A 24,916-nucleotide genomic window follows, 5' to 3' on the forward strand; every position below is an offset into this window, starting at 1 on the left:
ACTTTGGTTCTTGGCCAACCAGTCTCCAGGCTCTGGAGCCATCCTTGAGCTGCCCCTTCTCTTGTATTTCACTTACATCTGAGTTATCTGAAAGTACTCCAAGGCTGGGGGTGCCAGATCTTGTCAGATATGAGCCCCAGCACAGGCTCTTGCTGGCTTCTGAAAAAGGGGTGGGGGAGGGACTTTTTCACAATAAGCCAAGGAGATGACCCTCACCGTGTCAGCATTGACTGACAGTTGCCTAGCTAGGAGGTGTAGGCTGGAGCCACAGCAGCATCTTCTCTGGGTGCCCAGAGAGCTGAAAAGACAAGTGGTGTGTAGTATGGCCTCTAAAAGACCAGTTTGAGGGAGAGGAGCCTGGGAGATTGGAGAGCCTGGGAATGGGACATAGCAGGGGAGAAGGTCTCTCAGCAGTGCACATTCTTCAGAACCAGCATATTCGCTTCTAACCCCAGGACACATAGAAGGTCCAGATAACAAGAAGTGCATAGAATGCCAGTTCCCAAGGCCACCAATTTCTCTCCTCATAAACATTTCATTTAGGTCATGCCAATGAGGAATGTGTGCTAACGCATCATTCCTGCCAGGGGCATAGGACATCAGAGCTTCCCAGGATAACAAGAACCTACCAGAGCCACAGCCCAGGAAAACCAGAGACCTCTTAGCAGCAGGGAGGTGGGTGTCCCATAAGAAGAATGAATATACCCTTACTTCACCAATCCAGGTGCTCTGGGAGAAGCTTGTTTGGGGGTAACTCTGAAGGACGCAAATGTCAATTTGGCCTTGGGATGGTTTCTGTGTGTGAGAAGCATCAGGTAAATCAATAGTGATCCAATTACTTTCTATTTTTAGAGTAAGTTAAAAAGCCAAACAAGGGGAAATAAGCCAACCACAAAGGGTAAATATTGTATGCTTCCTCTTATATGAGATACCTACAATAAGCAAATTCTCAGAGACAGGAAGATGAAAGGTTACCAGTGGTAGGAAGGAGGCAGGAATGGAGAGTTATTGTTTAATCGGTACAGAGTTTCTGTTTCAGTGATGAAAAAGTTTTGGAAATAGTGGTGATGGTTGCACAACCCTGTGGATATAATAAATGCTACTGAACTGTACACTGGAAAATGGTTAAAATCACAAAAGTTATATTACATGTATTTTACCACATCTTAGAAAATTGATGTAATATTCCCAAATGATATATTCTATATATTATATATTCTAAATGGGTTAATTGTATAGAATGAATTATATTTCAATGAAGTTGCTTTTTTTGTTGTTGTTTTTCTCATTTTTATTTCTATTTATTTATTTTAAAATTTTTAATTTAAATTCAATTACATATACTGTATTATTAATTTTGGGGGGGAATTTAGTGTTTCATCTGTTTGCATCTGATACCCAGGGCCCTCTTTAATGCCCATCACCCAATTATCCCTCCCCCACAACCTCCCCTCTAGTGACCCTCAGTTTGTTCTCTATAGTTAAGAGTCTCTTATGGTTTGCCTCCCTCTTTGTTTTTATCTTATTTTATTTTTCCTCCCCTTCCTCTATGTTCATCTTTTTTGTTTCTTAAGTTCCACATAGGAGTGATGGTATTTGTCTTTCTCTGACTGATTTACTGTGCTTAGCATAATACTCTCTAGTTCCATCTGTGTTGCTGCAAATGGAAGGATTTCATTCTTTTTGATGGCTGTAGTAAACAATAATTCTCCATTCCTGCCTCCTTCCTGCCACTAGTAACTTTCCATCTTCCTGTCTCTGAGAATTTGCTTATTGTAGGTATTTCATATAAGATGAAGCATATAATACTTACCCTTTGTGTTTGGCTTATTTCACCTTATTTGGCTTTTTAACTTATTCTAAAGATACTGTAGGCCACATATTCTCTATCTATTCATCATTTGATGGACATCTGGGCTCTTTGCATAGTTTGGCTATTGTGGACATTGCTGCTATAAATATTGGGGTATATATGCCTCTTTGAATCACTGTATTTGTATCTTTTGGATAAATACTAGTTGTATTATTCCTAGGTCACAGGGTAGTTCTATTTTTAATCTTTTGAGGAACCTCCATACTCCTTTCCAGACTGGCTGCACCAGCTTGCATTGCCACCAACAGTGTAAGAGGATTCCCTTTTCTCTGTATCCTCGCCAACATCTATTGTTGCCTGGCTTACTCACTTTAGCCATTCTGAATGGTGTGAGGTGGTATCTCATTGTGGTTTTGATTTGTACCTCCCTGATGCCAAGTGATGTTGAACATTTTTTCATGTGTCTGTTGGCCATAGGTAAGTCTTCTTTGGAGAAATATCTGTTCAAGTCTTCTGCCCATTTCTTGACTGGATTTTTTGTTTTTTGGGGGGTTAAGTTTGATTATTTTTTCCTAGAGTTTGGGTACTCATTCTTCATCTGATAAGGGATTTGCAAATATCTTTTTCCATTCTGTCAGTTGTCTTTGGTTATGTCAACTGTTTCCATCCTGTGCAAAAGTTTTTTATCTTGATGAAGCCCCAATAATTCATTTTTGTTTTTGTTTCTCTTGCCTTTGAAGACATATCTAGCTGGAAGTTGCTGCAGCTGAGGTCAAAGAGGTTGCTGCCCAGCTTTGGTTTTCCTTTTCAACATTCCTGTGTCTATTCAGGGTCTTTTCTGGTTCCTATAAATTTTAGAATTATTTGTTCCAGCTCTGTGAAAGATGTCAGTGGCATTTTGATAGGGATTGCATTTAATGCACAGATTGCTTTGGGTAGAATAGACTGTTTAACAATATTTGTTCTTCTAATCCATGAGCATGGTATGTTTTTCCATTTCTTTGTGTCTTCCTCAATTTCTTTCATAAGTGTTCTAGAATTTTCAGAGTACAGATCCTTTACCTCTTTGGTTATGTTTGTTCCTAAGTATCTTATGGTTTTGGGTACAATTATAAGTGAGATTGATTCCTTTATTTCTCTTTCTTCTGGCTCATGCATTAAAAAACCTACTTAATGTTCTGCAAAAAAAATAAAAAAAAAAAAAGAATTCACTGAATCACTTCATAACTTACGTAATCAACCTCTTTTGAACCAGCCATGGTTCAAGGTCAGTGGCAGAACTCCTAGTTGAAGTGAGCCTAGGAAAGGAGTTTTGTTCTCAGTCTCTCCATGGTCTCCATCCACCCGAGATGGCGGAAGCGGTCAGAGAAGTCATGAGTGGGACCACCCCATCCCTGCCTGTGATATCCAGTGCTCTGATGGCTGACGCATTGGGTAGAGGAGGGAAGAAGCTGTCTGACTCAAGCAAAACCAGCTCCAAGTTTCTGGGAGTCCCTAACAGGGCCCGCCCCCCCACTTATGCTCCCCAAGAATTCAGGGAATGTTGTGGGGCCAAAGGGTCTTCACTGGGCCCAAGGTCAACACACACACTCACCCCAGTGCCCAGAGAAGGGAGAGATTCTGGTCCTTGGGTGTCTCTGAGCTCTAGGGACCCAGGACCAGCCCTTACCTCAGTATGCCCTTCAGATTGGGGAGATCCAAGCAAAACAGTTACACCCCCCCCTCAAAACCCTGCTGGCTCTGGGTGGATGTCTGGGGCCTGGGCTTCCGAGGCATTAGAGTAGTGCTTGGGACGTGGGGACGGGGGGACCCCAGACAGCAGAATGCTCACTGGGAAGTGGGTACTCAGGGAATAAAAGGTTTTGTAAAGAAAAAAGAAAAAAAAAGCAAACTGAGGTTTGCTGGGGGAAGGGGGGTTGGGAGAAGGGGGGTGGGGTTATGGACATTGGGGAGGGTATGTGCTATGGTGAGTGCTGTGAAGTGTGTAAACCTGGCGATTCATAGACCTGTACCCCTGGGGATAAAAATATATTATACGTTTATAAAAAATAAAAAATTAAAAAAAAAGAAATCTATCTTCATTTTTTTTAAAGATTTTATCCATTCATTTGAGAGAGAGAGAATGAGAGTGAGCATGAGAGAGGGAAGGTCAGAGGGAGAAGCAGACCCCCTGCTGAGCAGGGAGCCAGATGTGGGACCCAAAGAGCATGACCAAGAGAGTCTCCTACATATTCTTCCACAAACTTCAAAGTTTTATTTTTCATATTAGTGTTTAGTCCACCTAGATTCACCTTGCTTCCCCAGGGGACAACAGCAATGCAGAAAAACAACAACAACAACAAACTTAAGTAACCAACCTCTTTTGATGGAAATGTAAGTTGTTTCTAATCATTTCCTATTTTAACCTAATATACTAATGAAAGGGGGTGGCTCTGTTCCAGTAAAACATCTCTGCTCAGCCCCAATAATTAATAATAATAATAATGGCATGCTTTGTGCTTTCCAGGGCACTCTAGTGAATGCAGTGAAGTCTTTTATTTTTAATTTAATTTAATTTTTTCAGTGTTCCAACATTCATTGTTTATGCACCACATGCAGTGCTCCATGCAGTACGTGCCCTGCATAATACCATACCCACCACCAGGCTCACCCATCCCCCCACCCCCTCCCTTCCAAAACCATCAGTAAGTGAAACCATATGATAATTGACTCTCTCTGCTTAACTTATTTCACTTGGCATAATCTCCTCCAGTCCCGTCCATATTGATACAAAAGTTGGATATTCATCTTTTTTTTTTTTTAATTTTTAAAATTTCTTTTCAGTGTACCAGAATTCATTGTTTATGCACCACACCCAGTGTTCCATGCAATACATGCCCTCCATAATACCCACCACCAGGCTCACACAACTTCTCACCCCCCGCCCCTTCAAAACCCTCAGATTGTTTTCAGAGTTCATAGTCTTTCATGGTTCATCTCCCCCTTCAATTTCCCTCAACTCTCTTCTCCTCTCCATCTCCCCATGTCCTCTGTGTTATTTCTTATGCTCCACAAATAAGTGAAACCATATGATAATTGACTCTCTCTTCTTGACTATTTCACTCAGCATAATCTCATCCAGTCCTGTCCATGTTGATACAAAAGTTGGATATTCATCCTTTTTTATGGAGGCATAATACTCCATAGTATATATGGACCACATCTTCCTTATCCATTCGTCCGTTGAAGGGCATCTTGGTTCTTTCCACAGTTCGGCGACCGTGGCCATTGCTGCTATGAGCATTGGGGTACAGATGACCCTTCTTTTCACTGCATCTGTATTTTTGGGATAAATAGTCAGTAGGAACTCACTGAAATCTTGTACAGGAAAGGAAACCTGAATAAACAGCAGTGGAGGAGTGTGGGGGGGGGGTGGACAGAGGAGGGCTAATAAACTTCCTGTAAAAGACCAACTCTAGGAGAAGAGACATTGTCCTTCTTGACTAGGGGTTTTCTGGAAAGTATAAGAGTTCAGGATTACCTTTGAAACACTACTTAAAAGTACATAAAGTTACAAAATACTCTGCAGTGATGAGTAGTAATGGTGACTTTTACAAATACAGTTGAAGAGTTAACAGGAAGTACATATGTGCCATTAGTACTGTTCTGTCAACTATGTGAGTATAAGGCTTTGTCCAGCCAAACCAGGACAAGCTGGTCATTCCAGCTAAGTTAATAATCAAAACTTTAAGATGATCCTTATGAAAGACTTGAGAAAGGTAAATTATTAAAAAGCATTTTACCGAAGGGATAATTATGGGTAATTTAACTAAGAAAGTTTAGAAAGACCTTGAAAATCTAGAAAGGAAATCTAGGAGACATCGCTCTGCTTTATTTCTGTAAGTTCTTGCTTGACTTCTATGTCTTTAAGTTCTTGCTTTGCTTTACAGTTATGGCAACTAGAAAAGGAATATGGGAATATGGCACAGTGTAATTTACACAAAAACCTTAAGCAGTGCTCCAGTCTATAACTCATATCTAAGAAAAGGCCATCACTAAAGATTGTTGAGCCAATGTGGATTTATGGGCTTAAGTTTCAGTGTTCATGGCCCATTTCTTTTATGATTCTCTATCTTACCACTTTTAATTAATCAACTAATTACCAGTCATAATTGAGTGAGCCAGAAGGACTTCAGTGTTTCCAAAGGCTAGTGTTATCCTCAGTCACGTCAACATCTTTTAACTCTTTGGAGCTAGAAAGGATTTTAAAAACCATCCATGTGACAAATGACATTGCCCAGGCTCCAGAGAGGATGTCCTTGACCACGGCCCCATCAGGAGTAGAAGAGCATAATAATGGCTCCTCCCACTGCTCTCTAATAGAAGACAGTTCTATGGGGGGAGGCAGAAGAATGCTGTGATAGGCAGAATAATGGTCCTCCAATAAAGGTCCATGCCCTTACTCCTGAAACCTCTGAACATATCATTTACATTGCAAGAAGGACTTTACAGATGTAATGAAAGGTAAAGGACCTTGAAATGGAGAGATTATCCTGGATTGTGTGGGTGAGCCAATTTAATCCCATGAGTCTTTATAAGTGAGAGAGGAGGCAGAAGAGTAAATCAGAGATAAAACAGTGTTAAGAAGAGGCAGGAGGGAGTCAAAACATGAGAGGATTTTGATCTATCATTGATCGTTTTGAAGGTAGGGGAGGGGAGTTGGAGTCAAGAAATGAAGACAGCCCCTAGAAGCTGGGAATGGCCTTTAGTGATAGCTAGCAAGGAAACAGAATCTCCATCCTACAGCTACAAGGAACTTCATTCTGCTAACAGCCTGAATGAGCAAGGGAATGGGTTCTCCTCTAGAGCTTTCAGAAAGGAGCCCAGCCCTGCCAACACCTTGATTTTAGCCTGGTGAGACTCATGTCAGAATTCTGATCTATAGAACTTTAATTAAAGATTTTATTTATTTATTTGACAGACAGAGATCCCAAGTAGACAGAGAGGCGGGAAGAGACAGAGAGAGGGGGAAGCAGGCTCCCCGATGAGCAGGGAGCCCAATGTGGGGCTCCATCCCAGGACGCTGGGATCGTGACCTGAGCCGAAGTCAGAGGCTTAACCCACCGAACCACCCAGGCGCCCCTGATCTATAGAACTTTAAGATAACAATTTTGTGTAGCTTAAGCTGCAAAGTTTGATGTAACTTGGTACAGCATCAATAGAAAACTAATACAGTGCATTGGTGACAGACCCCTCTATGCTTCAGAATATTCTGCTTCATAGCAACTGATGTCATAGAAAAGATTCTAGAAGAGCAGGTTATGGAGAATCACTTGTGGTTTAGAAGCTCTTGGGTGAAGGTAAGTGGGTTATCAAGAAAGAGGAATCTGAAAAGTCCAGGGAACTGAGTGCAGGTAGAGGAACTTTCCTGCAAAAGGTCAGAACTGCTGCATTGGCTGCTCTTCCCCTCCCCCAAGGAGGCACCAAGGCCTGCGGAGGGACTGGTGAATGGTAAGCTGGTATGAATGGGCAGCAACCAGACAGATATGATGATACCCAGGTGCAAGAGACACTTAGCAAATCCGTTTAGTGCTTATACAATGACAATTCTGTTGGGAAGAGTTTACTTCTTCCCACTCATTCATTCATTCAACAGAGAGTCACAGAGTGCCTACTATACACCGGGTTCTGTTCTAAGGTCTGGGATAAAGCAGAAAACAAAATAGGCTGGGGTTTGGCATGCCTGGTATTTACACTCTGGTGTGAGAGATAAGCAAACAAATGAACAAGGTCATTTCTGAAATTGACTTATATTATGAAGAAAATAGAAATGATTTTCTGGGATGGAGCAGTGATCAGAAAGTCCTCTTAGAGATGCTGAGCTCATTTTTGAGCTCTGACCACAGCCAGAAAGAGCAAGCTCTGTGGTGGTCGGGGGCGTCATGTTCTAGGCAGAAGAAACAGCTGGTCCAAAGAACCTGTGGTGGAAATAAGAAATGTTCAAGGAAAAGAAATGTGCAAGGTGAGTGTGATGGTGTGAATGTGAACAAGGGGAGAGAGACGTGAAATCAGACTAGAGAGGTGCTCAGGGGCTTGAGCAAGAAGGGTCTTGTCAGCTAGGTTGAGGAGTTGGGATCTTATTTGAAGTGCCAGGAGATGTACTGGAGATGAGTGATGTGACTGGATATATGTTTTTAAAGAGAACTTTTTAGTTACTGTATAGATAATAGGGACAGGGGGACAGGAGAGGATTGTGGAATATCAGAATATATCTAGGAATTTCTACAGAAGTCAGAGATGATGGTGATCTGGACTGGGATGACGGCAGAGGAGAGCGAGGGGTGGGTTGGTTTTGGAAGGACGGGGACAGGGCTCCTGACGAATTCATTGCAGGGGAAGAGAGAGGACTCAGCATGTGTTTTATGAGTATGTCTGGAAGACAGACATCATCTGAAAATATCCTTTGCTCTGCTGAAAAATGTAAACATGGACTTCTCTTCCAATATGCATTGGAATTCAGTTATTAAGCTAAGGGCAAGGATGTGTGACCATGGCTCAAAGACAGGTCTGCTGCGGATTGAATACTTTGCATATTTAACTCATTTACTTTTCAACTCAACATGATTAGGTAAGTATTATTTTAATCATTATTTAGATGAGGAAGCCAAGAGGCCGAGTAACTGTCTTCAATCACTTCTGCGATCCCTAAAATCCCAGCTATTATAGGATAAAGTCAGAATTTGGACCCAGGCAATTTGACTCCCAAGTCTGAGCACTTAAATGCTAGGCACTTCTTGACAATGTATTTGGGATAATGGTGATGTCTTGACAATGTATTTGGGATAAGTAGTCATGTGACTTAGGAGTTTAGACAAATGTTTAAAAGTTAAATTCTTCTAATTCAAGAATATACTTATTTATTTCTAACTTTTCCCCAAGTTAGACATTTAGGTCATTGGTTCTCAACAGAGGACAGTTTAGTCTGCCGGGAGATGTCTGGCAACATGTGGAGACATTTTTGTCTGTCACAACTGAGAGGGAGAAGCTCCTGTCATCTAGAGGTCAGGTGTGTTCCTAAATAAATTCCAGTGCACAGAAGAGCCCACAGGACAAAGAATTTTCCAGCCCAAGGGCCAAGGTCAAGGGCCCCTTTTGCAAGTGAATGCAGGTTGGCGGACAAGCATACGCCTGTGTTTGATGACAAACAGGAAGGTGTAATTGTCTAATTAATATCTATTTATGCAGTGTTAGGGGCTGTAGGACATGCTGGGAAGAAGATATGTTATAATTTCCAATTGCACATTCTAGTCTGAGAGATAACATGGCATAGAACAGGATGATCGCCTGCTAGGTGTTTTCGAAGTGATTCTGAGGGCAGTAGGGGTTCAAGGGTTCATGCAGGATTGCATCAGACTTCAAAGAGGTGGCACCTGGAGTGGACACCTGAAAATGGAACAACATTTGGGTGGGAAAAGGCATGGTTGGGCCCTGTGGATTGGAAAAAGCTATGTTTGGAGATACTAAGGTAAGAATTATCAGACGCATGGGCAGTGGGGTGTGGAGTAGGGAGGTGCAGAGAAGAATAGAGAAGGAACAACATGGGAATTCAGAGTTACCTGAATGGATTGCTCCTGATGGAGGGAGGGCAGGGTAAGGCCAGGTTATGGAGGGCTCAGAAAGCCAAGTCTGGGTTTGCTATCAGGAATAGGGAACTAAAAGCATTCCCAAAGTGACATTATATACATGCTTTGGGGACTTTGAAAATACCACCTGGAGGAGTTGGCTTGGAGGAGTGGAGAACAATAGGCTGGACTGTGACTCAGCTTGCAGGGATGAAGGGGGTTTAGGGGATAAAGGTGAGGGGAGTTTAGAGGATGGTGACGATGAAGGTTTAGGGGAAGACAGCGAGGCAGTTTTATTGGAGTGGCGATGAGCAGAGTCTAGGTGGTAACAACAGAAATGGAGGAGAAACTCAGGAACGAATTCTCTGAGCATATTACACCCCTCCCCTTTTCACAGATGAGAAAGCAGAGGCACCATGAGGCTAAGGGCCTTGTCTGCTGTTGCCAGTGGTGACCCCCTACTACATGGCAGGTCTGGGCTGGACTGGGGTTTGTTTCCTTGTGTGCACAGCCAGAGAAAAGCTCAGTGGAGTTTGGTTTCTAGACAATCTGAAGAGAAGATCATAGCCCGGGTGAGACCACAGCTCCAAATATATTCTAGGATAAAAGGCAATGGTGGAAAAAATTCAACAGAAGAATAGTGCTTGTGCTTGATTAGTGGGACCACAGGGATATTTCTTCTTCTCATTCTGTTTTCCAACATGTACCTAAAGGACAAGTTGTACTTTCACAATAAAGAGGAAGAGAGGATTTGAGCTTCTGTATCTAACATGAAAGAGAAATGAGTGAGAAGAAAATGAAGCAGATGCCATTGGGTTTTGCTGGAGGGAGAGAATGTCTGTGGTGGGGAGTGACTGTCACAGGAGCAGTTTTCTTAGAAAATGGTGGAAGGTGGTCCCAGAAAAGGAGGAGAGGCAGGGTTTCAGGTGTTCTGGGTTTGCAGTGACACGAAGCTGAGGGTTAGGGTGGGAAGAAGTATCACGGTCAAGTCAGGCAGAACTCCCCTTTTTCTGAACACACTGAATTGTACACCCGCACCCCACAGTGCCCTTCTTTTCCTTCAGAGAAACCGGTGTCCCTGGGATCCTGGCAGGATTTCTCTGTGACTCTGCCAGCTCCCCTGGCCATTACTGCCCTGAGCTGCCTGGAGCCTAAGAAGATGAAGGCATCCGTGGTTCTGTCTCTCATTGGCTACCTTGTGGTTCCAAGTGGCGCTGCCGTCATGGCACGCTGCAGGGTGGCGAAGAAGCTTTATGAAGGAGGCCTGGATAATTTTGAGGGCTACAGCCTTGAAAATTGTGAGTAGGCCACTCTAAGACCCCTCTTCCCTTACCTCCTTTTCCTCTGGCCTCTGCCCTGGTATCCCCAGCTCTGCCCTCCTCCAAGCCACCCACCTCCTGTTCCATCTTAGGGGTGTGCCTGGCTTATTTTGAGAGCAAGTTCAACCCCACGGCCATCTACGAGAACTTGCCTGGTGGCTACACTGGCTACGGCCTCTTTCAGATCCGCAGCCATGACTGGTGCGACAGGGGCAAGAACCGCTGCCACGTGTCCTGCTCTGGTAGGTCCCGCCCACCGCTCTCCCACACTGGGGCACTGGGGGCTGTGCACTGGGGCACTGGGGGCTGCGCAGAGAGCAGAGGCCAGTCTTCTGGGTGGCCAGAGTTTCCAGGTTTGGGGCAGGGAGGAAGAGGGCCTGGCAGGTGCGGGACCAGGGAGGCTGAGTGCTTCGCACCGGAGGGTCTAGGCTGTGGGTGGCCGCTGAGAACAGAGTCATGGAGACCCCCATCCAGATGGGCAGGTTGAGAGGTGGCAGGGAGGAGGCTGTAAGCATCAGAGCCCACCTGAGTCTGAAGGATTAGAGCAGAGGGTTCTGCCTGGGTCTCCTTTCACCCACACATACTCTTCTTCAAGAACAGTGACCACTTGGACAGGCACAAGGGGTCACTGGGAAGAGACAAAAGCAGGCCATTCCAAGGGGAGGTTTCTCTGCTGCTCTCAGGGGTCCCAAGTACCTGTGTTCTAGAGGATGCACTGGCCCAGGCTTCCCTCTTCCCAGAACTCACTGAGCATCCACAATGTGCCAGTCTCCTGGAGCTGACAGTCTAGTGCTTGCTAAGCGCAGGGTACTCCTCAAAGCTCTTCATAGGTCTGAATGCATCTAATCGTCACAAAGACTCCCATGACATGGGCACTGTTATTATCCCATTCTATGAATGGGAAAACTGAGGCCCAGAGAGGGTAAGTACATGCCCAAAGCCACACAGCTGTAGGTGGTGGTGTTGAGGGGCAAACCCACACAGGGTGACTTCTGAATCAGGGCCAAAGTGATAGGCTGCACAATTACAACAGAGCTCTCCCTGACCCCCAGAAGCTACTGCAGGAGGGTCTGAACACCTGGCACTCTCAGGGTCTCCCTGATGAGTGAAGCTCCCTCCCCCATGATGGATGAGAAATGTTCCAGAACCCATGGCTTCTGAGCTGGTTCTTTAGGAGACAGAGTGGAGAGGTCATGGTAAAACTTGTAAGCTTATGTGATCCAGGAGAAAGCTGCTTAGTGTTGGGCCCCATGCTCAGTGTGGGGACTCCAGAGAGGAGTAAGACAGTTTCCAGATTCAAGGAGAAGCAGGATTTCGAAGTAGGAGGGAAGGGTGCCAAAAACAACACAGGAACCCAGTGAGAATCACAGCCCTTGCCCTTATAAGTGAGCTATATGAGCTTGGGTAGGTCCCTTCCCAGAGCTTCCTCCTCTGTCAAGTGGGGATGACACTAGCTGCTTCTTAAGGTTACTGTGAGCCTTAAATGGGCTAATATATGTAAAACACTGTGCAGGGCCCATAGGAATCATGTATCAAAGTCTAGTGGAGACCTACACATTAAGAACATAATTTAATTACTATGACAGAACATTCAATGTTGTCCTGAGTTCCTGGCAGCCAAGGCAAAAAGAAACCTAGTAGGCCCATAATTTATATCTCATAAGAAGATTGATTGATAGACTGCCAGAATCTGACAGAAGAAACAAATAATTACCTGTAATGGAGGTGGTACTAAGTGCTGTGATGAAATAGGGTGAGTTAGATAGCCTAAAAAACCCTCCCACTAGATAAAATGTGAAAAAAAAATCTGGAGCACCTGCCTGGCTCAGTCAGTAGAGCATGCGACTCTTGATCTCAGGTTGGGAGTTGAAGGCCCATGCTGGGCACAGAGCCTACTTTAAAAATAAATAAATAAATAAATAAATAAATAAAATCTTCCACAGTACTGGGTTCAGATGGCAAGAAGATAAAATCCCTAAAGGCTAAAATGAGAAACAAGAATCCAAACAACTAACTGAAAATTGAAGCTGATGCTGACCCTGGGGACCTCAGCTGATTCCTTGTGGCATAAGGCACAGTTCTGAGGTCATTGTGTAGACAGGGCCTGAGCAAAATCAGGAGGTGAATTAGAGACTCCCCTGAAACCCAAGACCCCAGAGAACTGCATTGTCAGCTGAAGGATGAGCTAGGTAATGGTGAAAGCAAACACATTCTAAAGAGAGGGGGAAACAGGCTCTTTGGGAATTTGTCTCCACAAGCCAATAGGACTCACGGGGAAGTAAGGCACCATCGAGAAGGACTAGCTAAGGAAGATGTGGTCCATATACACTATGGAGTATTATGCCTCCATCAGAAAGGATGAATGCCCAACTTTTGTAGCAACATGGACGGGACTGGAAGAGATTATGCTGAGTGAAATAAGTCAAGCAGAGAGAGTCAATGATCATATGGTTTCACTTATTTGTGGAGCATAACAAATAGCATGGAGGACAAGGGGTGTTAGAGAGGAGAAGGGAGTTGGGGTAAATTGGAAGGGGAGGTGAATCATGAGAGACTATGGACTCTGAAAAACAATCTGAGAGGTTTGAAGTGGTGTGGGGGTGGGAGGTCGGGGTACCAGGTGGTGGGTATTATAGAGGGCACGGATTGCATGGAGCACTGGGTGTGGTGAAAAAATAATGAATACCGTTTTTCTGAAAATAAATAAATCAATTTAATTAAAAAAAAAAGAGAGAGAAGGACTAGCTAAGCCCTGTGCTAAGTCCTGAGGACAGTTCAGGAAAATTGTATACTGTCCTTGTCCAGCAGGGTGAGGGACAGAGAGAGCACAGACTTTGAGGCCAGACACAATCTTGGCTCAACCTCTTACTGGTTATATGATCTGAGCCTTAGTTTTCCTATGTGTAAAGTGGAGGTAATAATAGCACTTGCCTCACAAGGCTTTTGTGAGTTTTTGATATACTACAGTGCATATGAAGTCCTGAGCCTGGTGTTGGGTATACTGCTTGGTGTGTGATGAATACAGCTTCATTCAGAGTATTTGCAAAGTAGCGGGGGTTAGGATGTGTGTGTGTGCGCATGTGAACATGTATGCACATGTGTATCTACATATGTATGTTTGTATATATGTATTTGGTTAGAGCTAAATTGAAGTGACATTTTATTCAGAAGAGGGGAGAGGGTACAGTGAGCTAGATGGTCAGTGACAGAGTTTTAAGGACTGTCCTGCTTAGATGAGCAGATCCAGGTTGGGAGATGAACATGAACTAAGCCTAGAAAAAGTCCAGAATAGGATTCCCAAGCTGTGGGCACCAGGGGTGGAGCACCCACCTTCAGGGCAAGCCTTGTCTCCTGGTCCTTGGTAGGTCTCTAATGGTGGGGTCTTGGAGGAAGACAATGGAAGGTAAGGTTGTAGAAATGGAAAGGAATGTTGGGGAAAGGGCAGATGGACTAAGCCAAGGATTGGGTGTTCTCTTTTACATGAACTAGGGGCACTGAAGTAATGTTTTAAGGAAAAGCAATCAGACTGGATTAGGGAAAGGGAGAGACTCAAGTGTCAAGAAGGAAGGTATTGCAGCAACCCAGGCTTCCACATTCAAAGGAAAGAATGGAGTGTTGGGCTCTCAGAGGCACCTCTGGGGCATTGCCAATGCTGTTTCTTCCACCTGGAACACTTTTCCTTCTGTGATTCCTCCACCCTTTCTCCTTCCCTACTCTTCTAGATGTCATGTGGCCCAATAGCCCTTCCCTGATCCTTCGAGTCTGAATTGGGTGCCCCCACTCACCGCTCCCACATCAAGCTGCATTTCCCCATCATTCCAGGTATCCTTTGTATTGTAATTGTCTATGACCTTTATCTCCCCCTTTCAGACTGTAAGCTCTAGGAGGACAGGGACAGATTTACTGGGTTCACCATTCTACTGCCACTAGCACAGAATAGTCGCTGTACATGTTTTTAATGAAAATATTATTATAAGAATTGAAGAAAAAAATAGATTTAGTAAAAGATGACCACAAGCTACTATCTCCCAGTGTTGTCAGAAAAAAAAAATCCTAGGGATAGATTTATCCTTGGAATCACATGGAACCCTCTCTAATGCGGGCACCCTGTACCTTCCCTGGTGTCACTCTGACTCAGCTGCCAAGTTGTGGGGTCGTATTTTTCTACTTTATTTTCTTCACAGCTTTACTGAATCCAAATTTGAAGAAGACGATTGAATGTGCCAAGAGAATTGTAAAAGGAAAAGAAGGTATGGCAGCATGGTAAGTGGTACATTTTTGAATAGTCTATGTTTAATGACCTTCACCCATTGTCTTTAATCCTAATCTTGGCCTGATCTTGGTTTCTGCACATCTATAGGGTCAAACTAGTGGGTTCTTACCAAGCTAGGCAGTAGAACACCATTGAGATCTGCAACCCCAAGATCTCAGGAGGAAGGACATAATTATCAGGCAAATTACCTTAAGTTGAATGTATTTTTTCTTTCTCAAGTATTGTTTGGGGTTATTCAGGTGCCTAGGATAAGCATCCTTAATATAAATCTCTGTATATCTTTCTGATTACTTCTCTCATCTAAATACTTAGGTTCTTTTTTTTTTTTTAAAGATTTTATTTATTTATTTGACAGAGATCACAAGTAGAAAGAGAGGCAGGCAGAGAGAGAGAGAGAGAGAGGGAAGCAGGCTCCCTGCTGAGCAGAGAGCCCAATGTGGGGCTCCATCCCAGGACCCTGGGATCATGACCTGAGCCGAAGGCAGAGACTTCAACCCACTGAGCCACCCAGGTGCCCCAATACTTAGGTTCTTAATGCATGTTGTGAAATGACTCTACTCCAAGTCTGTACCAATTTATATTAATAGTAATAATTTAATAAATGCTTATTTACTGCACTCCCATCAGTTATAAATCTTTGCCATTTGAAAGGTATCTAACAATTTTATCTTCTTTTGTATTTTGTGATAGTCTATTAGGGTGTTTTCCTATTATGTTTGTTATATATTTATACTGTGATTTTCCCCCTGCCCTTGTTCTTTATTTTTGAAATTCAGATCATCATATTCATTTGAAAGAACACTTTATATATTAGATGTTAATTGTATTAACAGATAGTTATATATTTGTATTTTTTTATTTCATTGATGTTCATGTAAGTTGAAATAACACACAACTAGATTATCCATCTTATTTACATATTCTTGGTCACTTATTTGGCACTATATTGAGACATCCTCCTGGTTCTTTTTTTTTTTTTTTAAGATTTTATTTATTTATCTGACAGAGATTGAGAGAGAGAGAGAGAGAGCACAAGTAGGGGAAGGAGCTGAGGGAGGGGGAGAAGCAGACTCTCTGCTGAGCAGGGAACCTAAGGCTCAATCCCAGGCCCTGGGGTTCTTGACCAGAGCCAAAGGCAGATGTTTAACCAACTGAGCCACCCAAGCACCCCAACAGTTAAATATTTGTTACCAAAAATAACTGCAACTCTGATTTCTTCTTTAAGCAGATATTTGCTTTGTTAAGCCATCTAAAATTTACAAGTGTTTGGTCCTGTTTTGACTTCTTTCAATATTTGTTCATATTGTTGTGTATAGGTTCTAATTTGTTCTCATTGCTGCATAATATTTCATTATATGGATATATCAGTTTATATATCCATTATTCTGTTGGTGGACATTTGGGTAGTTTTCACTTTTTAGTGTTGTCATGAATATTCTGTACTTTTCTTTTAGTGAATATAAAAATGGATTCACATTGATCACACTAAGGAAAAAAAATCACTGGTCATAAGTAATGCATATTTTCAGATTTGGTGTATCCTACCAAACCATTTTTTAAAGAGATTCAATTTACATTTCCATCAACAGTTGTAGTTTTCAGTGGCTCCAAATTATTGTTAAGTGCTTCATAATTTCTAGTTTTCTAGTTTTCTCTTGTGACTGTGTAGTGGTATCGCACTGGGTTTTGAGTGTTCTTTTCCATTTCTAGTTTGCTAAAGGTTTTTAAAATCATGAATGGGTGTTGAGTTTTGGTTATTATATATTTAGTATCTTTGAAATTCAGTGTTAGCTTATCCATCTTTTTTTTTTTTTTAATTCAAGTCGTTGACTTTTTCATCTCTCTTCTCTTCCATCGCTGTCTCTAGAGGTTATGCCTAGTTACATTTTATTGACAATGTCAATTTTATAAAATTTACATCTGGATTCTGTAGTATGTTACTCTTCTAGGAATGTTCCTCTGAATTTAATGACACTGCCCCTTTTCTTCTACTAATATTTTCCCATAAGTACCATGTTGAATAAGGACAGATTTGCCCATATTTAGCATTTGCAAATAGATAGGTTATCTATTTTCTTGTTTCAGCTCACTGTTACTTTGGTAATGGTCAGACTCCTTTCACAAAGGTCCATCTGGGCATAGATTGTTGTGCAAGTCTCCTGGTCCAATTTCCACTTTGGAGATTTTCCTGATATGTGTGTCTAGTTCTCTCTCATAGGCTGAGCCAGTGGAGTTCATGAAAACCCTTCATTCCCATAATGCACTTCTGCCACCTCCACTGATACCATTTGTCATGGTAGGTCTCCACTATCCAGTAGACGCTGTCTCACCACCAATTTCCACCTTCTTTTTGCCTCTTCCACCCCCGCCCTGCTCCACATTTCATAATTGACTGCTTAGATTTTGCAGGATATTGTTATTACCAGTTAGATCTAGAAACAAAGTCATATTTCCTCAGTTTCAGATTGTATATCTTAATATTTTGCAATTAGGGTTTATCCTATAGCCAATGTGTCCTCCCACAAAAGTTGTTAATAAATCATTAACACATTTTAAATAGAAGGTATCTTAAATAGAGGAAATCCTTTAACAATAGCTATCATTTCTTTACTATGGTATGTAGGCTTTGTATGTTTATATAAACATCATCATTTAATCCCTACAAATCCTTATGCCATGAGTATAAGATGAGGAAGCAGAAGCACAGGGAGGGGTACAGTAAGTTACTCATGTCCATAGTGTTGGAATTAATTCTAGATCTTTGCTCTTCTGGGCCTCAGCTTTCCAAGTCTCCTTGAAGAGACAAGGATGGTTGGCCTGGGGAATCTGGGCTCTGGTCGTGTGGAAGGGCAACCAAAGGACTCTGTACAGTTCTTCTGTCGGAAGCCTACGCAGGCCTTCCAAACAGAATCATTGAGTGCAAGAGGCACAGCCCTGCAGGTGGATTCATTTTGCCACTGGAAGTCTTTTTTTCTTTTTAAAGATTTTATTTATTTATTTGACAGAGATCACAAGTAGGCAGAGAGGCAGGCAGAGAGAAAGGAAGGGAAGCAGGCTCCCTGCTGAGCAGAGAGCCTGATGCAGGGCTCTATCCCAGGACCCTGGGATCACGACCTGAGCTGAAGGCAGAGGCCTTGACCCACTGAGCCACCAGGCGCCCCGCCAGTGGAAGTCTTGAGTGGTGTTTCTTACAGGGACCCCTGGGTCCTATAGGCAGTGGAGATCTCGTTCAGAATTTGGCAACAGGAAGTGTGTCAGTCTCAGAGGCCAGCTTTCGTTGTTGCTTTTTTGTCTTTTTCAGTGCCTTTTGGTGCTAAGTTCAGTCAGGGATTTTTATCTGTTTTTCTTTCATTTCCTCTGTATTGCCAGCATCTTGCTCTGTGCCTGGCATATAATAAGTACTCCCTAAATGTTTGGTGCAAAATCTAGGTTGCATTTGGGCTGTCACCTAAAAGCTGTTAAAAATTTTAGAAGTTTATTATTATTTTTTAAAAAATTTAAAAATTTTTAATAAACATATAATATATTTTTATCCTCTGGGGTAGAGGTATGTATATTTATTATTTTTTTTAAATAAAAATAATACTGGGGCACCTGGGTGGCTCAGTGGGTTAGGCCGCTGACTTCGGCTCGGGTCGTGATCTCAGGGTCCTGGGATCGAGTCCCGCATCAGGCTCTCTGCTCAGCAGGGAGCCTGCTTCTCTCTCTCTGCCTGCCTCTCTGTGTACTGTGATCTCTCTCTGTCAAATGAAAAAATTAAACCTTTAAAAAAAATAAAAATAAAAATAAAAATAATACATATGTGTTTAAAGATTAAAATATAAAAAAATAAACTTCTTGCTCTTGTCAGCAGCCTCCTGAAGGTCACCACTATTAATATGTCTTGTAAATCAGAGAAAAATATATATATTGAGAATGAGAAAAAAATTTAAAACATATATAAGAGGTGCCTGGTTGGCTCAGTTGGTTAAGTGTCTGCCCTCGGCTCCAGTCATGGTCTCTGGGTCCTTGGATCAAGCCCCAAGTCAGGCTGTCTGTTCAGCAGGGGGTCAGCTTGTCCCTGCCCCTCTGGTCCACCCCTGCTTGTGTACTCTCTTTCTTTCAAATAAAGAAATAAAATCTTTAAAATAAAATACATATGAAATATCAACACACATACTGACCTGAACCTAACTTTTTTTCACTTACTAAAAAACTTACAAATCTTGGCATATCATACCTAGAGGTCTCTGCCCTCTGGATGCTACAGATAATTATCTGCTGTCCCCTATTGATGAACATTTAGATTGTTTTCATTTGCTGGGACTATTGGGTACATTTAAGTGTTGGCAGAGAGATTGCTAAACTGGCATTCAGAGAGGGAGAACCTCCAGATACATTACATGATGGGGTCTGTGTTCTAGATTGTTTATCTAGAATAATCAAATTTGTACAGTTTTTGGAAATTGAGACTTACATAATGATGCTATTCTATTTTGCTTTGCATTTTTTTTTTTTTTAAGATTTCATTTGTTTGAGAGAAGTGAGAGGACATGATTGGGAGGGGAGAGGCAGAGAGAGAGGAGAAGCAGTCCCCAGTGAGCCTGGAACCTGACATAGGACTTGATCCCAGGACCCCAGGATCATGATCTGTGCTGAAGGCAGACACTTAACTGAGCCACCCAGGCATCCCAGTTTTGCATTTTTAAAGATTTTTAATTTATTTGTCAGAGAGAGAGAGAGAGTACGACACAGGTAGACAGAATGGCAGGCAGAGGCAGAGGGAGAAGCGGGCTCCCTGTTGAACAAGGAGCCCGATGTAGGACTCGGGATCCCAGGCCATGACCTGAGCGGAAGGCAGCTGCTTAACCAACTGAGCCACCCAGGTGTCCCCAGCTTTGCATTTTCAAACTAGAAAGAAGTTACGCATTTTTTCATGTGTTTGTTGGCCATTTTTCTCTGAAGTGATTATTCATATTCTTAGCCCATTTTCTATTCAGATGATAACGTTTTCTTTTGTTTTATTGATTTCAGTTGCAATTTATTAATTAAGGTTATTAGACCTTTGTCTGTGTTATCTATGTGATCTACTTTTTTCAGGTTTGCTATTTGTATTTTGATTTTGTTTATAGTATTTTCATCATATAGGAATTTTACATTTTCACACAATCAGATCCCTCAATATTTTGTTTCGTGGCTCCTGAATTTATATGAAACTACATTCCAAGTTTGCAAAGAAATGAAGCCATGTTTTCTTCCACATTAAGACAGGACCTGGCACAAAATAAATCCATGTTAAGTTTTTGTTAATAAATTAGGAAATGGAATTCACAATTTTATGTTTTTATATTTAAATTATGGCCTTCCGAGAGTTTATTTTAGTATAAAAAGTGAGGTAGGAATTCAGCTTTATATTTCTCAAATGGTTAACCAGTGTTCTTTTTTTTTTTTTTTTTTTTTTTAAGACAGGTCTTATTTTATTTTATTTTTTATTTGTTTGACAGACAGAGATTACAAGTAGACAGAGAGGCAGGCAGAGAGAGAGAGAGAGGGAAGCAGGCTCCCTGCCGAGCAGAGAGCCCGATGCGGGACTCGATCCCAGGACTCCGGGATCACGACCCGAGCCGAAGGCAGCGGCCCAACCCACTGAGCCACCCAGGCGCCCAACCAGTGTTCTTTTTAAAGATTTTTTTTTTTTTTTAATTTATTTGTCAGAGAGAGAGCGAGCGAGAGCAAGCATAGGCAGACAGAGTGGAAGGCAGAGTCAGAGAGAGAAGCAGGCTCCCTGCGGAGCAAGGAGCCCGATGTGGGACTCGATTCCAGGACGCTGGGATCATGACCTGAGCTGAAGGCAGCTGCTTAACCAACTGAGCCACCCAGGCGTCCCGGTTAACCAGTGTTCTTATACCACTTATTCATTCATCCATTTTCCTCACTCATTTAGTAGATTGCATTTTAAAGTGGGAGTCCCCTTACTAATGTGTCTTCCCAGTGTTTAAAATAGATTTCATACAGTCTCTACTCTCCAATTAATTGGAAGCATGGCTGGCTCTCTAGGGTGAGCACTAATGAGCTAAAATCATCTTTATTGTATAGCATTAAGTAGAGATATGCTGGCCCAGGCTGATTAAAGCCTTCTCACTTGTTCAGGACTCCCAGCAAAGTGAGCTCTTATTAAACTAATAAGCACCCATGTCTTTTCAAAGCTTAGATCAAGCAGCTCTGCAGAGTTGAGGCAGACAGGAAAGGAGAAGACCAGGGGCATGCATGCCCACAGGATTCCCTTCTGCAGTGCCTGCTCCAGGCTGCGGAGAGCCCTGCAATTTCTGAAAATGTGTGTGTGTGTTCCCTGCTGCTTTATAGCTGTGAGGGGCCAGTGGGTCACAGCCTCATCTTTAACTGTGGGACCCCTTACCCTGGAAACTCATGGAGGCCTTCTGGCTGAGGGATGGCCTACCCAAAGAGGTTTTGTTTTCTTTCTTTCTTTCTTTTAAAATATTTATTTATTTGACAGGGAGATAGATATATATATAGAGAGAGAGATCACAAGTAGGCAGAGAGGCAGGCAGAGAGAAAAGGAGAAGCAGGCTTCCTGCTGAGCAGAGAGCCCGATGCGGGGCTCGATCCCAGGACCCTGAGATCATGACCTGAGCCGAAGGCAGAGGCTTAACCCACTGAGCCACCCAGGCACCTCGGCAGGATTCCTAATGGCCTGCAGCTGAGCTGGTGAATCCCACAGCTTCTAGGTTGGGAGAGGAGGAACTGGAGTCTGGCTCTGGCACAGGGGCTGGGACTAGAGGGATCACATTTAGGGGCAGGAAGAGAAAAGGTTTGAGAAACTCAGTCTAGCTGGGCTAGGCAGGGTTGAGGAGCTAGGAGTGAAACACATGCATGGAAAGGTGGAAGGGGCGTGGTTATAAGGTCAAGGATTTCCATTTCTGATCAAGGATCTGCCTAGGTCTCACCATCTGAGCCTGAGCAAGTCACGGAACTTCTCTGGTGCTCACTGCAGAGAAATTAAGAGTACTTGTCTTGCCAGTCTGAGGGACAGACTCCCCGTTCACTCTAGTATGGGATTTATGGAAAGAAATGGGGGGTGATGGGAGCATGAGGATCTAGGGGGCCTCAGCATTCATGCTCGGATGTGCTGGAGTCAGCAAGAGGGTCACACTCAAGATGCACAAAAGTCTTCAGAAACATGCCTGCAGCAGTCGGGGTGGTGAGTTCAAATGTTTCAAGGCCGGGATGTAGCTCGGCCGGGGCGGCTGTGGTTGGGAGAGAGGTTGTGGAACCCTGCCGATCCTGAGCTCAGACACCAGGAGCCACATCCTGTTCACTCTCCCTGCTTTCCTGTCTGCAGGCCCTCCTGGTCCCTGAACTGCCGGTTAGCGGACAATCTGGAGAGGTGGTTGGATGGGTGCAGGTTCTAGCTGCAGAGGCGACCCTCACACTCTCCAGGGGCACCTTCCAAATGAAGATACTTTCTTGTTTGCCGCCTTCACTCAACCCTGTTGATTATCTCACCGCTGGACAGCTCCAGATGGAAAAGGACAAACGTTTGCTTCATCCGGGGATGAGAAATGCAGAATAAACCAGCTACTTATGCAAATTGGACCTAAGGTTTTCATTTGTCTTACTAAGCTGGGATGGTTACTAGCATAACAATGGAGGATCTGAAGGAAGGGAACTACCTGGAAAACAAGACGGGTCCATGATTGCCAATATTAAGTAGGGAAGGGAAGAAAAGATACAGTGGAAGAAAAGAGGGGTCAAAGGCAAGCAGGGCCACCAGTCCCAGGCAGTGCCCCCACTGGGACACGTAGGTTGGAAGTGACACTACAGAATCCTTGTACTTCTATGGAGAGAATCAAGTGGCAGTTGCTCTTCTTTTTAATAAAAAGTTAAGTTTTTAAAAATTACCAATAACACATACTTGCTTTAGAGAAACTGAAAAATAAATCTTAAAAAAAAAAAATGCTCCCATGATCTTAGCTCCCAAAGGCAGTTGCTGTCATGCTTTGGGTGCATTCCCTTTGGGTTTTTCTTCCTATGGAGGGAATTTTCTTTTTTCTTTTTTTAAAAGATTTTTATTTATTTGAGACTGAGAAAGAGAGCACAAGCAGCGGAAGAGGCAGACAGAGGGAGAAAGAGAAACAGGGTCCCTGCTGAGCAGGGAGCCCAACCTGGGGCTCAATCCCAGGACCCTGGGATCATGACCCCAGCCAAAGGCAGATTATCAACCGACTGAGCCACACAGGCGCCCCTCTTCTTTATCAACAATGCTCTGATAATGTTCTAGATAGAGTTTGGTACCTTGTGTTTTAGAAAGAAAAAAGCCCTTTTCCCCCTATATGGGTTGTGATTTTAAACAGAAAGGAGTTTATTTCTGAGGCTTAGAGGCTTATAAAATCCTTGCAGGGGGTGGAGCAGCAGGGGCCAGCATGGGCTTCCATAGCACCCCTGCACAAGCCATGGGAGCAGAAGCAGCAGCAGAGGAACCTGTTCCTGGGAAGGCAGGTCACCTGCCAGAACCCAACGTGGAGAGACATTCCCTAACCTTCCAGGCTTCCAGGCTTCCAGGTCACCTGCCAGAAACCCAAACGTGGAGAGCACAGTCCCTAACCTTCCAGGCAAGGAACTGGAGTGCCACGGAGAGAGCCTGTTGGCAGCACGGGCTTCACCATGGGTGTCAAGAGTTTCTTCCAAATGAAATCTTAGTCCTGGTCAATATTCCCTGGATGAATGCACCATATTTGATTTAACTCCCCCCCTACTATTAGATTTTTTGATATTGCCATTTTTTTAACCATGACAAAGAATGCTGGTCGTGTCCACATGTGGCTGCCCCTTTTGCATTTTTTTACACTTTTAAAATTACATGAGCCCTATATATTTAATGAAGAAAACTTGGAGAGTACAGATAGTCCTAAAGAAGGAAATTAAAAATACCCATCATTCCCCCTCCCCCCTGGAAACAGAAGTTTGCGTCATTGCTCTGCAGCCACGATTGAGAGCCCTGATGTAGCGATGGTGTCAGTCTTTGTACGTGTACCCTTCCCTACTTCAGTGTGCGTAAGTGCACATCGTTTTACCTTACAAAATGGACCACTGCTGTATATACAGCCCGTATCCTGCCTTTTTCATGTAACATTCTGTGGCCTGATATTTCCAAGCTTATGATAGGAAACCCGGCACTGTTTTAAACCACCTCCGGGCATTCCTGGATGTGGGCAAGATGTAGTGAATATAACCTTTCCTTGTTACTTACTCTGTTCCATCCAGACATAAAGTAACTGACCTCGGGGAATCCTAGCCACCAAGAGGCAGGCAGGACAGAAAGCAAATCAACCTTTCTTTTTGTCTGCTTCTTGGTTGCTTTCCGAGGGGAGGGGAAATAGCTTTAAGTTAGAAAATCAGGGGTAGAACTCTGAAGTTACATATTGAATTATTTTAGCATGGCATTTCCCCACCCCTACCCCCACCCCGTGTAGAGAAAAGAGTATTCCGCTGTTCCCAAGCACAGGGCAGGAATCCTACAATAAAATCCCTGAAGTTGGCTACACCTGCTGTTGAGGCAAAGAGAAGATTCTGAGACCCTGAGAGCTGCTTCCTTATGGAGCTGGGAACTCCACGCTCTTTCCGTGGGTGGGCCCAAGTGTGATAATGCGCCTAACCTCAACCCAGCCTTCACCCAGACATTAATGACAATGTGCAATTGATTAAAACGCTATCTCCTCAAGTGCCAAATCCAGCGTGCTGCCGCCTCCTTCCAGCCCATTACTTGGCCACGGCTCACCATCGGCCTCTAATGGCCTTTCTGTCAACATGGGCGTGAGACTCGAGGACAAAGCAAATGTTAGTGGATCGATTGGACCGGTCTCCGGGTTTTCCCACCGTCAACTCCTGGCTTGGCACTCTCAAACACACTGAC

At 43.4% G+C, this 24,916-nt stretch overlaps 1 protein-coding gene across 5 annotated transcripts in view; it reads left to right on the forward strand.

Moving 5' to 3' along the window:
- LYZL4 (lysozyme like 4) overlaps positions 1 to 22,597 on the forward strand; it is a 46,388-nt gene extending 23,791 nt beyond the window's left edge. Inside the window, exons 1-5 of one of the 5 annotated variants that reach the window (XM_082724704.1) lie at positions 6,231 to 6,316; positions 10,479 to 10,712; positions 10,826 to 10,975; positions 14,918 to 14,996; positions 22,346 to 22,597. In XM_082724704.1, coding sequence (XP_082580830.1) covers positions 6,310 to 6,316; positions 10,479 to 10,712; positions 10,826 to 10,975; positions 14,918 to 14,996; positions 22,346 to 22,415 — 540 coding nt within the window. In that variant the 5' untranslated portion in view covers positions 6,231 to 6,309 and the 3' untranslated portion in view covers positions 22,416 to 22,597. The other 4 variants (XM_082724707.1, XM_082724705.1, XM_082724706.1 and 1 more) reach the window with 4 other exon arrangements.
- Positions 22,598 to 24,916: the final 2,319 nt, after the last annotated feature.

This window comes from Mustela nivalis (assembly GCF_964662115.1).
Source record: "Mustela nivalis genome assembly, chromosome: 1".
In the NCBI taxonomy this organism is placed as follows: domain Eukaryota; kingdom Metazoa; phylum Chordata; class Mammalia; order Carnivora; family Mustelidae; genus Mustela; species Mustela nivalis.